At 33.8% G+C, this 19,433-nt stretch overlaps 1 protein-coding gene across 2 annotated transcripts in view; it reads left to right on the top strand.

Annotated features, from left to right (window-relative positions):
- LOC411220 (glutamate receptor 1) overlaps positions 1-19,433 on the top strand; it is a 274,056-nt gene that overhangs the window by 131,222 nt on the left and 123,401 nt on the right. For both annotated transcript variants that reach the window (XM_006565109.3, XM_006565108.3), the window contains exon 2: positions 6,076-6,228. In XM_006565109.3, coding sequence (XP_006565172.1) covers positions 6,076-6,228 — 153 coding nt within the window. The remainder of the gene's footprint in view (positions 1-6,075; positions 6,229-19,433) is intronic.

Below are 19,433 nucleotides of genomic sequence, written 5' to 3' on the forward strand. Positions count from 1 at the left end.
CGTGGTTAACGAGAGAGATCCCCTCCTCCTCCTCCCTTTGTACACCCTTTTCGCCGTAAACTCTGCACCGACACCATAATAAAAGATAACGAATAAAGTTAATGGGGAGAACGATCGAGGCGAATCCCGAAGTAACCGAAACGTAACGGCATTGTCGATTGTTGAGCCGTCGTTCAGCTTGTAATGCCTATTATTCGAAATTTCCTCCATTTCGCTTCGAGCACCGATAATTTCAAGCTTCGACGATCAAACCGTGGCCCCCTTTTCCCTCAACGACGTCGATTCAGCTGAATCTGCTTGGCTCCCGGATTACTTAAACGTTACGTGTTTTGTGTCGTGAATAACGGCCCTCCCCTCCTTTGTAGTCGTGGAGCGATGAGAAACCCTCGGCCTGGGCCGCCTGGGCTGAGGTGAATACCGAATATCGGAGAAAACCGTTTGATTTTCTGAAATTTCGCGGTAAATGGGATTGACCCATTTTTCAACTTCTCACCTTTCACCTTTTCCTCCACTTCTCGCCACGATTAATCTAGAATTGGATTTTATTCATAATCGTGTTCATATCACGAGTTACAATCGTATACATCTAATCTCTAAATATAATTAATTAATATAATTAATTCCATAATATGTAATAATACATCTGTCTAAGATATTCATACATTGTTTTATGACTGGTTGTCTTTCGCTTGATTTGTCTTAATATTCGTCTTATTCCGGTTTGTCGTTTGTCTATAATGCTACGCCTGTACTACTTGGTTTGACCGATCGTCTACCTTTACCACTTGCTTGTTAATCGTTTAGTTCCAGCTGCCTGATCACCTGTCTTAATCCCATGCCTGTAAGCGCAGCTTATTCCACTTGTCTGTCTGTGATGCGCCTACACTACTCGTCTAATTGCACGTCTGTCTATTACACGTCTTTTACTACTCCACGACCGACTATTGTTACAACATTCCTGTATCCACTAGAATCGAACTAGGCACGGTGGAAAATTTAACTTTACGTTTTACAGAATTATTAAAACGTTGTTTTTCTCGTAACAAAGTAGTTGAAAATTGTGGCGATATAAATATTACATAAAAAAATAAAAAAGAAAGGAGCAACGCTTCGAATTTTACGAATTCTTCTAGGTAGCTAGGGAAAGGAAAGTCATAAGGAGAATACGAATACGAAAATTCTCTACGATTTTACGAACGAAGGGGTTAAAATGGTAGCCGAAATTGCAGAGCGAAGAAACGATTAAGCTAGCCAAAAGAAGGAGAGGAAAGAGGAAACCAAAGACAGGAAGAGGAAAAGTTTCGAAAATCAGAAACTCTTCAAAATTCTTCTCAAATACAAACGACGTATAAAAATATACAAACGAGCGAAGAAATCATCGATACAATTACAAGAGCAGGGAACGAGAGAAGGGAAGAATAAAAAAGAGATACGAAACGAAGAAGTAACGATTCCATCTCGAGGACTTACTTTTCGAGGTGTCGAAAAATTGAGGGGGGAAAGAAAAATATAAGGTTCTTCCTCCCTAACCCTCTAAAGGTGAAGAGGAAGAGGAAGAAACATCGGCTGGAAAACGGGGGATGGGTGGGCGAAGGAGGTTGAAAGAAGGGGAGGGGAGGGGGATCGATGTGAGTGTGTGGTGTGCGTGGTGGGGGAGGAGGAGGGAGGGGGGCTGGGCACCAATCGATAGACGCGCGGCGGCGCCCCACCTGTCAACGCTCGCCCGAGATAAACACTCTCGGTCCATCAAGATTGGTATTTAAAGCATTGGCGTTGTCCTCGACAATGCGACGCTTTTCGTCCTCCTCCTCCTCCTCCTTCTCCCTAGTTTCCAAAGCTAAATTTCAATCCAAGCTTGAACTTGACGAATGGAGGCGAAGGTGCGGGATCCACGGTTTATATAAATTTAACCGTGGCCTCGCCACGATTGCTCGACTTGTCCATTTGATTCAGGCCACCTACGAAGACGGATATGATAGGGAGGGGGGAGGAGAGGGATGTTGTTTGCAGTTGCGGATTATTTTAAGCGATTAATTCGAGGAGAGTGAGAATTGGAGGGAGGGGGAGGGAGAATGGAGGGAGTTGGATTTAAATTGGACGTATCTTTGTCTCATTGTTATTCGAGTTTAACAATTCTTTGAAGCATATACTTGTTAGTAAAAGTTTTTCTCAAAGGCAAAGCTTTGCGTACGTAGTTTCGTAGAAAGTTTTGAAAGATTTAGAAGTTGAAATTTTTAATATTTGATCATTATCAAACTCATTATAGAAATTCAAATGATTGCTTTTTCAATTAAACATGGATTGAATTTGGATTTAAAAAAAATTAAATTACTTAATTGATTAGACTTTAAGATATTTATCGCATCTTGCGATAATCTTTTAATCGTTCAATTATTTCAATTGTTATTTATTAATAGAAATGTTTATTAACAACATGGATTGAATTTGGATTTAAAGATCAAATTACTTAGACTTTAAGATATTTAGGCATCTTGTGATAATCTTTTAAATTTTTTAATCGTTCAATTATTTCAATTGTTATTTATTAATAAAAATGTTTATTAACAACATGGATTGGATTTGGATTTAAAGATCAAATTACTTAAATTTTAAGATATTTAGGCATCTTGTGATAATCTTTTAAGTTTTTTAATCGTTCAATTATTTCAATTGTTGTTTATTAATAGAAATGTTTATTAACAACATGGATTGAATTTGGATTTAAAGATCAAATTACTTAGACTTTAAGATATTTAAGCATTTTGTGATGAAATAATTGAACGATTAAAAAACTTAAAAGATTATCGTTTTGTTATTTATTAATAGAAATATTTATTAACAACATGGATTGAATTTGGATTTAAAAAAAATTAAATTATTTAATTAATTAGACTTTAAAATATTTAGGCATCTTGTGATAATCTTTTAAATTTTTTAATCGTTCAATTATTTCAATTGTTATTTATTAACAGAAATGTTTATTACAACATGGATTGAATTTGAATTTAAAGATCAAATTAGACTTTAAGATATTCAGGCATCTTGTGATAATCTTTAAAATTTTCTTAATCGTTCAATTATTTCAATTATTGTTTGTTATTAAAAATTAGAATGTATATTTTATGTACATCAAACATTTAAGGATTTCAGTTCTCAAATTTGAAGATGGAAAAATATAATGATTATCAAGATAAGAAATTATCAAATAAATTATCATCACAGCACGTGCCTCTGCACAGATAAAATCTGAAACATATTAGATCATGAATGGTTGATCGGCCGTGGGCAACTTTATGGTCGTAGTTCATCAAACTTCTCGCAACTACACTATTAGAACCTTGTTTCACGAACGAAGCGCCAGTGTCTTAGGTATTAAACAATGTTTACACTTCTGCTTGTATCAATTTCACCGAACCTCATTCCCTAGGATCTCTATCGCTATCCACCCTCGAAACTTGTAACCTTGTGATCCCTCGCTTCGTTATAAATAATTGATTATCGGCTGTTGTACGTGGCATTGTAAACAACGCATTCATCAACAAGTATGGGAAAAGAAAAGAAATGTTAATATCACGACGGTAGGAATAATTTAAACGAAACGTAGTCTCATCATTTCACGATAAATTATTTATTGACAAATTATTTCTTTGATACTTTCCTTACAACACTCTCAAACCAAATGAAACCAAACCAAATATTCATATGCTCGTTCTTTGTCTAATTGAAATAAAAATAATATATTATTGAAATTACGAAATCCAATCTGTCTGTCAGTGAAATTAATTGTTAATGATTTAAATATACGATTAGAATTCGATTATTTAAATTGAGAGAAATTTTCGATCGAGGAAGAATAAAATATCAAAAATAATCAACGAAACAATCAACATTTTACTGCAATATATGATTTTTTTAAATTAATTTTTATAATTAAAGAAATTTTTTTAATTATCGAAGTAACTTATATATGTTTCAAATTTAATTTACATCTCAGAATTACAAAAATTTAAAAATATATATATATTCTAAAATTCTAATTCTAATAATAATCTTCTTCTTTTTGAATCTGAATATATATAAAAAGGAAAAATTGCATCACGAAATGGTTATTCTTTGATCGGTTCCATTTGATAGCCTCGGGCTGAATAATAATCTCGTTCTGATACGACCAACTTTGCCAGAGCGATGCGTTTCAAAAGGTAGAAACATTGGTGGTTCGATAAGAGCGCGCAGAGAGTCGGGGAGTCGCGTTGATATCGGCCGCGCTTAAAGAGACGGGAGAGAAGAGTTCTTTCGTTCTGTTCGCCTGGTAACTCCTCACAAAGGACAGAAGAAACGCTTTCCTTGCAATCTTACGATTTCTCTCACATTGTCGCGAAATATTCAAAGTTCTTTCTCGAGTATAGAGATAAAAAAAAAAAAAAAAAAAAACAGCAACGAGTGTTGTTGTAGACACCTGTTGAAATAATAATATAGTTTGATCTTATATAATTCATTGTTCAACGGAATTTCTTGGAGGAGAGAAGAAAAAGAAGGTTTTCTTTAATTGGTACAATTAAATTTCACAGAGAATATAAATAAAGACATACTTATTAATTATCTGGAACAAAGAAATTTTTAAACTTCGAGTTCTAGTTTTATAGTCTTGCTATTTCAAATATTCATTTTTATTTTCATTCTGACAAAAACTTTTACACAGAAGCGACAGAATGTCGAATAAATTAAAGAATTTTCTTTTGTGCACAGATTAAACTAATCCAAAATTCTATTAAGATCCCAAATTTTGTTAAGATTTTTATAAATCTTGGATTATCGCATTTCTTGCAATAATCTTGGTATTCCAGTTGGTTAATCGAGATATTCTATTTGTTCAATCAATCCCTGTACCATTCCACTTTGCTGACTATGACTGATCCATACTATTAACTTGTCTGATCATGGCTGACACGTTTCACTTATAACTAGAGCAAAGCCATGAACTTATAACCAACCATTCTACTCGTTGATCCATTCTATTTCCACTATATTCCGACTATTCATCCATTATTCCACTTAAATGCTTTATAACCAACTTACATCACTTGTCTTGACATTATTATTTTCATAAACGTTCATAAATAAAAAATTCAACAATGAAAAGTTGATCATTGAGATTGAAAAGAAATATTCATATTCATCTCTCGAATATTATTCTCCTTCCAAAAATAAGAAATCAATCCTGATGTAACCGAGGAGAACGCAACGATTCTTCTTCTCTAAGAAGATTCACCGGATTTCCGGGGCGGCAACGAGAAATTGCGTAAATTGGGAGAGGCGAGAAAGGTGAATAAGAAAAATCTGTGGGACGATATTGCGGTAAGGTTGGAGAATGGGAGAAAGAACAAGAAGTTGTCTCGTTCCTGAGAGGAGAAATACTCTCTCAAGGAAGAAAGTCAAATTCACCGCGTGGCGAGTTTAGAAGTCGTAAAGAAAATCATTCCGATCCGACTTTTGCCCCCTTTTCGCTTGTATTTGCTCGCCACGCCGTGGGCAAAACAACACGCGGCGGTGTTTCCCATTTCGAAAATTTTCAAAACTCTCCCCCGCTTGAAATTTTTCTCTTCCCGCTCGTCTGTGTTCGACGACGATTCTTTATCCGTGCGAAATGGATAAGAGAAAGAGTGGAAATATGCATGAGACTCGTTTAACTTTTCTGTTTCTATCCCAGTCGCGGTATAAATCGTTTGTATCATCGATAATGCTGTAGAAATCTGTATTTTTAGACGACGTGGGATTTCAAATTGGTTTGGAGATGAAGAAAATTTAATCAATTTTCTGGCATATACAGCAGTAGGATTATTGCATTCGATAAACAGTTTTGTTTCATTAATGAAAATCACTAGTCGTGAGCTTTGTGAAACTTTATTAAAAATTGAAATTGAAAATTTTGAATATCATAAGAATTATTCTTAAAATGATTGTGTATAGTTAATAATTAATTATTGTTTTTGTAATGTAAATACTGAGATGTTTGCAGAAATTATGCTAGCAATCGATAAAGCCAGAATGATCAATGTACGTATTTTCTAATTACAGGTGCAATTTTCGAGCAGGGTACCGACGAAGTTCAGTCAGCCTTCAAATTTGCGATGTTCAACCACAACCAGAATACCACAACTCGGAAGTTTGAATTCCAGGCTTTCGTAGACGTAATTAATACCGCGGATGCTTACAAGCTATCTCGCCTTAGTAAGTACTAACTTTGTCTATTGGTCAAATCGATGCAACGATTCTCCTTCTACAAAAATTTATTAAAAAACCAATTTTGATTATCCTTCGATAACCTGATATCTTTTAATAAATCAAGTGCTTTAAAATATTTTTAAATCAACGAACATATCTCTTTTCTTTTTTCTTCTTGTATTTAAAATATAAAAATTAATTAACTTTTGTGATGCACTTGACTCTTTGAGAAAGAGATATGATTATACAAATTTTGTATCTATGAAAAATTTAGAATTAATTTTTAATAATTCTATTTTTAGTAGAAAAATTAATTGTTTTAAAATATTATCATCCCTTATATAAATGCAAGTGTAATTTGAACACATCGTTCTTTTGTACGTTCTTTAAATTTATATAAAGAAAATAAGTAAGTATATTTCGATGACGAGAAATAATTATTTTCAAAATTGTCTATTTTAAATCTCTTTTACTATCGAATTTATCCATTATTGAATTATGCTTCACTTAAAACATAATCACTTAAGACACTCCATTCTTTTCAACTGGAAGAATCGTCACGATATATATTTTTCAAAAAAGGAAAAACAATTCCTTTTTCCAACTTCATAATTCGATTACTGATATCTGCAGAACGGGAAAATAACATCATAATGTACGATAGTCAGAAGTAGACTTACGATCCTGAAAATCCTCGCGCAACTTTTCTCACCTTTTCAAACGAGAATTATTATCTAACTTCTTTCGAAACTGCCCTCCCAGTCGGGAGAAGAAGTCTTATCTATAGATCTTCGTAACACGAACCCCGGCATTCAGAGGAGAAAGATTTTCAAGCTCGAAATTAGAATTTCTAAATTAGGATTTAGAAGCTCAGAAGTAATGAATGAATAAACGAATACTAAAAGAAGAAAAATGTAAAATAAATCAATAATAATAAATATTCTCTTCCACATAAGTAAACGATTTTGTATATTTTTAAACAAATTTATTTTGAGATTGATCATTAAATGTCAATGATATTCATATTATTATTCAGAATTGCCAACTTCTCCTATTTTACTAATTTTTAAGTTTCAAGATTGATAGATAATATTACGTTTCTCACAACTTCTATGATTTATAAATTTAACAGATGATTATTCAACTTATAAAACTTAAAATTTTTCTGTGTATTCCAAAAAGACCATCCTTTCTAAGATCAACAGAAAATAATATCACACGAGAATAATTTACTTGCAATACTTGCAATAAAAGTAATTCTTTGACTCGAATGTTTTCCTCAATGGCGATTTTTATAAAATATCCAGAAATGTAGGATGATAGTTTATGTATACGTAAGAATCGATGTCACTTTGTTCGCGATATCTGGTGTGAAATCAGAAACATCGAAATGATCGACGAGTGTCGAGGCTCGTACGTGCAAGAAACGCGATATCACACGTGCCATTGAATCTGGCGTGGGATAGGAATCATTGGTATCGCGCGGTGTAAGTAACGTTTTCGATATCGTGGCGAAGATACTAATCTTGCCCCTTCATCGGGACACCGCTATTTCTCGTCTTTGGAAGTCGTGCACGTGCAGGACTCCTTTCTTATCAGCGACAAGAAACGCATTGTCGTGGATACCGTATACTCCTCGATGTTTCTGGCTACATTCATCGTGAAACAGATTGATATTGTATGAAAGAAAAGGATTTCGAATTTAATTTGATAATTTCTTTTTTCTGAAATATTTACAGTACGTTTCCTTTATTTTTCGAAAAATAATATTCAAAAAATGAAATATGATTTCACTCAGAGAGAAAGAACGTAATAATAATTTTTATTACGAATTATAAAATTTTAATTATCCCTTAATTAATTGTTAGATACTTGATCAATAATCAAAAGAAATATAATATAAGTGTATTCTTGTTTAATTTCTAGACAATAGCAAGACGTTATTCAGAAATAATATCGCACGATACTTTTATACTCGTATTATTTTTTAACAATGTATCACACATAATATAAATCGAATAACAATACGATCGTATAATTCAAAAAAATTAAACAATTTTAAGCAACACGAGCTTCTATTATCACACTCATACTCTGAAATTCGATCAATCAAATTCTTCGCGCACGCACGTACGTGCACACCTCGCTATAAATCTATCCATTAAAAGAAATCGTCGAAACATGATTAATATCGGACAACGCAAACTTCCATTTCATTAACCAAACGCATTCACTCGCACTTGTTAATTAACAAATTCCGCATCTCTCGCGATAAATCTACCCCGTTATCATCGTTCTGAAATCGTTAGCACGGATGGACAAAAATAAATATCATTGTTCCGGCACGATGAGGATCCGATGAGTGATCTGTCGAATTATAAATTAATGCAATTTTTTTAATGGAGCAAAAATGAAAAAAAAAAGAAGAAGAAGCATTGATAATATATGTTGAAAATATATTCGTTCAATAAAAGTTTATTACAATCTTGATAAAAAATTCTGATAATATTCAATTCCTATATATAAAATGAAAAAAAAGAAGAAGAAGCATTGATAATATATGTTGAAAATATATTCGTTCAATAGGAATTCTATTACTTATATCTTGATAAAAAATTCTGATTTTGGATAATATTCAATTCCTACATATCAGTCATCTTCATCTATATAATGTCTATCAAAAATAAAGACTATAAAATTATAAATGATAAAGTTAGATGAAGATTATTTCAACAAGTTTTTAGGGACAGAAAGAAAATTATTCTTTACTTTAAAAAAAAAAAGAATCTCGTCACCTTACGCCCCTTTTCCCCCCGATAAATTTACAAGTACTGGAAGAGTCATCTTTCACCAACGCGTATAAAAGTCGACGCTTTCGTCCCGGCGCGTGAAATTGATTTCGACTATCGCGACACCTGTCTCCCCCGATTCCACACAGACTCATTGTCCACTTTGTCGACGAGGATTCGAGGAAACGAGGCTGGCCGGCCATCCGCTTGATCGTTCGATGCCCTTTAAACCGGCCAATCGAGCCGCCCTCGCATTGCCTTTGAAGCTGAACCGCCTCGTTGTAAACCGTAAACGAATGGCCACCTGGCCGCCCAAGATATCGGTGTCTTGTCGTCGATGGGACCCTTATGAGGGTTTGTGACGCGCACAAACCATCCCTCTCCACCATCCTCTCGTGATTTGATTCGAAATAGAAATTTCGATTGTCCAGCGTCGATAATTTGTTTTGGATTGGGAGAAATTGGATGGATTGAAATTTCTTGATTCATTGTCGCGAGTCATGGAAAAATGTCGACGAGGATATTTGAGAAGAAGAATTTAATTTTATAATATCGAATTTGAATTCGTGGGTGAAATTGTTGAGAAGGTTCACTGCGTAATTGAGAATCGAGTATACAAAGTTTTTAAAAATAATTGTTTCATTAGTCAGCTTTTTCAGATTGATAGTGATAAAAATTGTAAATGCGCAATTCGTCGTAACGAAGGAATAAATTCGCAACAATACAATTGTAGAAGAGCGGGATATATTAAAAGTCATGGGAATTGCAGAAGTTAAATTGTTCCTGTTTTATATTTACCAATCGTGGAAACTATACTCTAATATTACTTCGTTATTAAACATTATAATGCTTTAATATTATTGCGTATACGTGGATCTCGTGCAACTCGAATATCCAAAACACAAATAATATTGTTTTACGAAACACGATATATAAACACGTATAAACACACGTATAAATATTAAATTTCCACGTAAATGAAATATACACAGGATGTTTCTATTTTAATCTCACGCAGGAAAATATCTCAAAGGATATTATACGACGCGAAAAAGTTACGCAAGATGTCGAAAATAATATCTTCTGTCATTCAAAAATCGAAGTCTTAAGATCGATCTATACTACTTGTCCAATTATGACCGAGTCGTTCTACTTGATTCTCAACTCGTCTCGTTATGATTAGTCTATTCTACTTGATCTGAATGATTTATACTATATCTATTGGACTATTTATATAGACTACAATGCATTACTTATGATCGACTTATATCACTTATCTTGATCACTGCCAATCCAATACATTCGTTAAGGAACAATATTTCAAAGAAAAAAAAAATATATAATTTTCCAAATATTTGGAAAATTAATTTCTCAAAGGGAATTAATACTTAAACTTTACATAAATTAATAATCGTATACGTGCATTAATTTCTAATAAAAATCATATTAAATTCTTCAAACAAAAACAAATGGAATCGAACAGATTTAATCAATAATTTCATACCTTTTTTTCGATCATATGGTTAAATCTTCCAATCTACATCCCAACCTCTGTTCTTCCTTCGATCCACGCTGTTTCCTTCAAACGCCATAAAACATCGGTGAACGGCAGAGGCAGCGTATCGAAACCAGAGATTCGGTAATAGAATTCTGGTGGTTTGGCCCCATGGTCCCGAATATTTGGGCCAAGTCCAAAGGGTCAGGCCGTTCGTGAACCGCGTTACGGTACTCAGGAAAGCTGTGCTAATTGTATTAATGCTAGTCGGGATCAAGACCTAGCCCTTCCCCCCCGTTGTTATAATCCCATGGTAAGCCATGTTGCTCCCTTCCCCCCCCTTTCCTTTACCACTATATCTATATCCATTGTCGAGATGCGATCCGTTTAAATGTTTCCACTCGCTGCGTTTCGACTATGCAACGATTTCCTTGGCGCCGATCAAACCTAAATCTGTACCCTAATCTTTTTAAAAAAAAGTGTTGGAACGAAGTTGTATGGAATAAGTTTCTTTCTCTCCAATTTCTTCTTGAATTCTTAGAATTCTTAGTGGAGAACAGTTTTTAAATAATATTCGAATTTAAAGTCTTTTTTTTTTTTAGTTTTTAAATAATATTCGAATTTAAAGTCTTTTTTTTTTTAGACTTTTAAGAGATTTGAATAATTTTGATTTCTTCAATTTCTTCTTCTGATTTTGAAATCTTTGTCTCATCAAATTTTCTAAATTTGATTTTTCTTATTTTGAAAAAAGTTGAGTAAGTTTTTTTTTTCCTAGGAAAAATGCTTGTTATAATTTTAGATAATACATAACGATTATTCGTTTCATACCAATTTGTTTCAATCATATATTTTCAAAGCAAGCTAATATCCCGAAAATAGAGCAATTTTCCTAATTTTAATCGACCTCGAACTTGGTCGTTCGAGAGTTGGTTTAATTTTGCAGGATGTTGAATCTTATACGCGAGACGTGTTCAAAGTTTGATTACCAAAGACTTCCCTATGAAAAATTTTAAATTAAAGGAGGCTAAACTTAAACGAAGATCTGAAGTTAAACGAATAGCACGAGATAAGCTAATATCGTTCAATATTTTCCTATTAAAGATTTAAACGTCGTGTAAACGTAAAAAAAAAAAAAAAAAAGGAAAAAAGAGTTATCTATCTTGTAATTGAACGTGATATCGCTGAAATTACCTTAAGTTTTGAGGTCATACTTTCTTAATAACGATCAAACATTTTCTTCATCTTCAATATTACCAGGTATCAGATTTTTCAAGAGAAAACGAATATCCATTCCTATTTTTCTTCTCTAATCTCGTTCAGAATTTTCGATATCTTATATTATAAAATATATCATCTTTTTCTTAATCATTTGTGAGAAAAAGATTCGAAGAAAAATTATAAAAATTTAAAAATGTTAATTAGGAATCAATGTATAGAAATTTTTCAATTTCAATAATTTCTTAATATATATATTAATGTTGATTCTCTTGATCTTTCTATATCCTTGCAATAATATTATGATTTCTTTTACATCGTACAATTTTCGAATATTTATTAGATTAGATAAATCCACTTATGAATTCCTTCTTCCCATTGCCAAATACATATTTGATCTTAAAAAATACATCTCATAAAAAAAAGAACAAATCAATTTATAAAAAAAATTTATAAAAAAAAAATCATGCTTACATATTACTCAATTATCAAATATCAAGTTTCAATTTAAAATTTTAACGCGATCCTTTCCAAAATTCTCTATCGACTCGAATCGAATTCTATTTCTCAATTAATTCCAGAACCAAGTTCGATCCTATTTTTTTGAACACCTGAGTTGCACACCCGTGCTACGAAGCAACTTTCGACGAGGAAAAAAAATACGTTGGACGAGGGGACAAGGGGTGAACATAAGTCCTTATTTGCGTAGCGCGTGTCTCGTCGAGCGGAACGTAATACGATAATGCGTACGCCGTTATCACGAGCGGAATTTCGCGCGACACTAAAAAATACCGATTTTCCTCTGTCGGCTATTTAATACATCGTCGTTAAAAATTCGTTCGACGATAAAAAAAAAAAGAAAGAAAGAATCTGTTTCGACGTAAACTAATATAGCATTTTTACAACGCGTAATGCGCATAGATTGAGATTTTTCTCGTTAATATTCTCGTCGGTTATTTAATCACGTTCGATTTGACTTCAATGGTTGGGGATTAAAATCCCCAAGGGATGATCCAAATTATTTGGGGAAAAATATTTTCGAAGATATAAAATTTTTTGATATCTGAAAGTTTCGATATTATTTATTTTTTTATATTTTTATATTTCAATATTGAGACAGAGGTTTTAATGCTCGAATTATTCTTCAATGGTTGAGGGGATATTTCATCAAATTTCGATACATTGTAAAATTTTCTTTTCTTTTCTTTTCTTTTCCATTTTTGCTTTTAGATTTTTTTATCCCCTATGAATTTAAATATTACTTTTACTGGAGACTTAGCCAATATTGGACTTTAGAATTTTATTCAAATGTAATTAATTCAGCTTTCTCGGCTCGCAATTGGTATCGTTTAATTACAGTGATAAATATATATATATATGATCATTATCGTATAAAACACATAGAGTAGAAATAATCTATAATAGAATCTAGATTAAACATCGATTACTCGAAATATGATTATTCCAAACACCCATTATAAGAATAAAAAACGAATATATGAATATTCATTTGCAGATTGATTTTATCGATGCTTAATTTACTTTCTTTTCAACACATTTCTCTTTCTATATATTCTTCTAAGTAACAAATTAATCAACCTATTTTACAATTTTCCAATTAATTAATATACACTTTGGTAATCCATATTATCTAAAAGTAATTAAAATTCCAATACACAAAAATAAATTTTCCTTTATAATAAATTTCAAAATTACAAAAATAAACCCCTTTCCCTTAATTTTACTGCACTTCATCGATCGATAAACCCCTCGATCCTACACGAACACTCTTTCTGATATTTCCGCCGAATCGTCTCCACCTTAAAAAAGAAAATCTCACGATTCGTGTACCAAGGGGCAAGAAGTCGGGAAAGACTTTGGGGGCGCGAGAGAGTTCAGGACGATGAACGAGGACCAGGGGAACCTTTCCACCGAAAAATCACATTCGGCGGATTGAACAAGAGGCGAAGAAAAAGAGGGGAGCATGCTCGTCTCAGCGGAACGTAATAGCCATCTATCAACTTTCGGTGCATATCGCATAATATCCTGCAGGATCTTTCGGTTTGGAGGTAATCTCGCGGCCAAGGCCGAGTGTGAAGGTATATAAGGGTGCGCAGACTTGCCAGCGAGCCAGCCAGCCGGGGGGGAGGGGAAGGGGTGGCATAAATCTACCGTGAAGAAATCCCAACGGTATTTCCCGCCTTCTTTCTCCCCCCTCTACGGGGTGACTTGTTATAATTCGAATCTCTCGAACGTTTTCTTCGGTGTTTAATGACGATGTTATCTCGTCTTTTTTTTTATTATATTTGTATTACGTGTGATCAATGGTATTCGGATTTGAGTTTTAAAGAGGATTAATAATAGTGTAAATACGGAAAATGTTTTTATATTCTTATATTTTTTTGTGTAAACGTAAAATAACAGGATAGTTGAGGTAGGATATTTTAAAAGGAAAGGAAATGAAGTATAGAAAATTTGTATTATTTAATTTAATGATAGTAATCCATGAATTGTTTGTAATTGTCGATTATTTTTTTTTTGTTAACTTTATTGTTTCTTGTACATTTGTAAGCATAACTTATCACATGCAACATTTGTTCTGAAAGACGCGATGAATTGAACGAGTAAAGTTTATGGTGCTTTGTATTCCAGTAATAATTTTATAGAAACGTATGTAAAAATTTCAAGGAGCTATAAGAAAAATTTTTCGAAATTTTCTATCAATTAGCTACGTATCAAAACGAAATTAAAAAATTAAATGCTACCTTGCTTCATAAATCGTTTCATTGCAAAAGATTCAAACAAACTTCTAATTAACACCCAATATTTCCCGAATAAATCAAACGAAATCTAAAAAAAAGCGTTCCAAAATCCATTCAATTTCAAAGATTCTCCGTTCCAAAGAAAACGATTTTGACAGAACACCCTATAAATATACATATATATATATTTCCACCCCTTATTCTCCCTTTTCTTCACCCTCTTCTCCACGCTTTTACACTTTCCCTCCATTTCCTTTCTCTTACTTTCCTCTCTCCCTCTCTCTCTTTTTGTCTCTCCATCCCTTGTCCCATCGCCAGACGAATCCCCGAGAGCTTCAATTCCCGCGCGATTTATCCTCGAGCAGACATTGGGTCTGCCGACACCGCAACCGAGACGACAGAAAGCGACCATGCAGATATACCCTCTCTTTGCAACACGCTCTTGTCGGGGCGCACAACCGTGGGATTATGACTTTTGAGTTTTGGAACGGTTGCCGGATGACTTCTGCGTGGCTTGAGTAGATTTACTTCTCCAGGGAAGATTGCGCGACGCGCCAATGAGTGAAATTGTTCGTTCCACGTCTATTGTTTATACGACTTGTGTACTTATTTTCATGATTCATATTTACACTGTGAATTTTTATTTCATTATTTTATGGATATTTTATTTTATCGAACAATTCGACAGACATTTTTTCAGGTTACCTGACGAAATAAAAATTACTATGTAAGCTTAAAAACAAATGGAAATCATATTTCCATTGAAAGCGTTGAGTTTGGTTCTTCGTTTGGTTGGAAATGTGCTTTCCGTTTGTTTTTAAGCTTACATATTAATTTTCATTTCGTCAGGTGACGTGGAAAAATGTCTGTCGAATTGTTCTCCAAGATTTTTCCAATCATTTCTGTTTCAACTTTAGAATTATAAATTATATATAATTAAGAAACGAAAGTTTCTAAGTCTCTTAATCTTCTAAAAAATTTAAATAAAGAAATGTATATAACGTAACTTAATAAATTAAATTGAACAATATCAATTGAAAAGATTAAAAGAGATCGTAAAATTTAATACGAAGGTCCATCCTCTTCTTGATAATCAGATTATTTTCACAAAAACGAGAAAGTTTTGGTATTAGATTCTTTCCCCACCAGGACAGTTTCCATTAATGTTCACCTCCACATAGAGAGGAGCACATCATTTAATATTTGTTTCGAGAAAGTTGAAAGGGTTACGAGGGTTGGAATTCGGCCGTGGTCGACGCGAAGCAGTCAGAGGGAGCGTTGCTCGAATCCCGTCATTTCCGATTCTCGTTTCTCACCCGAAAGGAGGCGTCCAACTGGTTAAAACAATCCAACTGTTCCACGCTGTGTGTATTACACGGAAATATACGGAGGACCCGTAGTGAATTTTTAAAAAATTAAGAAAAAGTGAGAGAAAAAGAGAGAGAGAGAAGAGTTTCGTGTTCTCCTCACGAGAGAAATTAAAGTTGACGAGTTATTCCGCTTTTCACGAAATGGAAATTTTGATACGAGTGAACTGGGATCGTTGGAAGGTGATGGAGGTGAAACGGTGATATTGAAACTGGGAATCGAACATTGGAATGAATTCGGTTAAGAGTGAAATCGAGTCAATTATTTTGTTCGATTGATAATATTGGAAACGTGTGGAATTATAAGCGATTGAATTTGAAATGTTAAATTGGTTTAAATAGATCGGTTAATGGTCGATGAAAATAACCATGATAATTATTTAATCCTCAACTTTGACTTTGGCTCCAAAATAATTTATAAAGAAAAATTCCGTGATTCATAGAACAAACGAGACAAATAAAAATTTATTTTAAGGGATTTAACAAAAATTGAGACAAATCTTTGCTTTCTTTTTTTCACATGGAATAATTATTTCTTTACAATATTAAATACAGTTGCGAATAAAGCATCAAATATCTTCGTTCAATTTTCACCTCTCTCACAAATGCCTTCCACAAACATCAAAACAATTACCAAGAATTAACTAAACTTCCAAGACATCTTCTTCGTATATCTCCAACAATCATCTCTCTCTCTCTTCCTCCTCCCACAATTATTCCCACGGATTAACGATTCCTTCCTTCGAAACTCATTATCAAAGCTTCGAGAAAGAAGAATCGAAAGAACAACAGAAAACGAAGAGGACAGGATTACACAAATCTGTCGAGGTGAAGGAAAATTGAATTGCACGTCAAATATACGGCGCGCAACTTATTAACCAGCCTCGATAATTCAAAACTTTCGAATTAAATCTCGAAACAGTCTGCTCGAAAAGTTGGCCAGTTTCCTCCGCCCTGAAATCTCACCTCCAAGTACCTCGTTTCTTCTAGGCGAGGATTACCCCGTTCGAGATTCTTCGAGATTGCACCAGTGCACTGCGCGCACACATATATACACATACACACACCCTTGTCGATTAATTCTCCATCGAGTGGACTCGATAAATTCCAAACGCGTCCCAGAGCAACCCCCTCCCGCCCGGTTAGTTACTCGCCTCGTTTACGATCACTCGTTACGTTTAGCCGCTCGTATTTTCGAGAGGGTGCGGGCCGAGTATCTCGTCTAACGATCACGTTTCCTTTGGAATTCGTCGGTTACGGTACGAACAAAGCGAAGGAGAGGGCGAATTGCTCGACCGGTTTTTCGATTGGACAACTTGTTTTCGAGATCGAATCGAGAGAATGCGTAGATTTATATGTATATATTGGGTTGGCAACTAAGTAATTGCGGATTTTTTTTAGAAAATCAAAGACAATTTTTTCATGGAACTAAATAACTTTATTCTGTAATGTGTTGTCCATTTTGATCAATGACCTTTTGCCATCTTTCAAGCAGCATCATAATCCCACGTTCATAAAACTTGTGGTTTTTATTAGCAAAAAACTGAATCAGGTACGATTTGATATCATCATCATTATTGAAATTTTTACCATTCAAGAAGTTTTGTAAAGATCGAAATAAAAAGTAATCAGATGGTACAAGGTCAGGACTATATGGTGGATGTGGCAAAACATTCCAACCAAGCTCCAATAATTTTTGCCGAGTGACCAAAGATGTGTGTGGCCTTGCATTGTCATGATGGAATACAACACCTTTTCGATTTGTCAATTCGGGCCGCTTTTCTTCAACTGCATTGTTTAATTTCGTTAGTTGTTCAATGTAGACAACAGAATTGATCGTTCGGTTGGGTGGTAAGAGTTCAAAATAGACAATTCCTTTGTAATCCCACCAAACTGATAACAAAACCTTCTTTCGACGAATACCAGCTTTTGATGTTGTTTGAGCTGGTTCACATGGCCTGCTCCACGATCTTTTCCGTTTGATATTGTTGTAAACGACCCATTTTTCATCGCCAGTTATCAGTCGTTTTAAAAATGGATCATTTTCATTATGTTTCTTTAGCAAATCGCAGCTGTTAATGCGTTGCGTTAAATGCTTTTCTTTCAGTTCGTGAGGAACCCATGTATCGAGTTTTTGAACATGGCCAAGTTGTTTTAAGTGGTTTTCAATGCATGTATGTGATACATGAAGCTTCTCTACAATCTCACGAGTTGTACTGTGATCCGAATCGATTATTGCTTTGATTAGGTCGTCATCAACTTCAACTGGACGAAAGTAAAATCCGCAATTACTTAGTTGCCAATCCAATATATGTTAATAACGTGATGCAAATAGAATTGGATCTTGGAATTTTAATCTTGAAAAGATCCAATGATATTTGATTATAGTAAAATTGGACTAACTTGATACAATGTTTCGAATAATAATTCCAAATCTTTTCGAATCTCGAGTAATTTTTAATTCAAGAAAATGGATGGATAGATTTTTCTCGAATTGATGAATAGTTTCAGGATGGATGAAGCTCGATAAATGAATCGATAATATATCGGCTTTTATTTCGTCGATCCTCTTCCTTCTAACTCGGCTCGATCCCGATGAAAGTTCACGGAGGTATCTTTTGTCGGTCACCTGACGGTTTCTCCGCCGCCTTCCCTGGTTACTTACACTTCGCTTACAGAGAACTTCACTCCCAGTCTATAAAGCTTTCAACCCTCCCGCTGGAATCACGCAAGTCCGCTTTGGTAGTTCGTCAGCCCCTTTTTTCTAATAATAATCCCTTATTTATACGAGGAACATTTTTAACGCGATATCATTTATTCAAGGAGGGGGGAGGATTTATTCCAGACGGATTTAACGGGCGTCCCAAAATGACGAGTTTAAATTGGGATGAATCGAAATTTGCGAAATTCTATTTTCGAATCTTAAACGAGTGAAAGTCGCTCCTTTATAAATCATGACTTTGAGTTTCGTTTAAAAAATCATCAGTTTCGTTAATTTTTTTATAAACTCTTTTCCAACAACTTTTATATTATTTTACATATGAATAAATATTATAATTAATAATGTAATAGAAAGTATGTACAATAATATAATTAGTCAACCATTAGTTTTTTTCATTATTAAGAAATATTATTAAATTCTTTCTGTTAGAATGATAAAATTGGTTTAATAAATGGTTTCAAATATTTTTTTGAAATATACTTTCATTAATCCGAGAGATATTAAAATAAACTGGATCCTTTTCAGAAATTTTTCAAAAGCTTAAATTATAAAATTTTGACAAACAATTTCCAAAACCAATTCTCTCGATTAAATCTGAATCAAGAAAACTTCAACGATCATCGAAACGGAAATACAACACCAAAAGAAATCAATAACTGCGGATTAAAGGAGTTAAATCTGCAAATAATTTTCGATCGAAAATTCTCGCCCTTTGATAGCCCAATCGCGGTTAAGATATTCACGTGTATTCGACGATTTTTCTCGTGAAAAATATCGATGACTTCATCAAGAGGAAAAAAAAGAGAGAGAGAGAGAGAACGACAGCCGACGGAAATCCGATATGTCGGACTAAGCGTGGGA

This window comes from Apis mellifera, linkage group LG7, assembly GCF_003254395.2.
Source record: "Apis mellifera strain DH4 linkage group LG7, Amel_HAv3.1, whole genome shotgun sequence".
In the NCBI taxonomy this organism is placed as follows: Eukaryota; Metazoa; Arthropoda; class Insecta; order Hymenoptera; family Apidae; genus Apis; species Apis mellifera.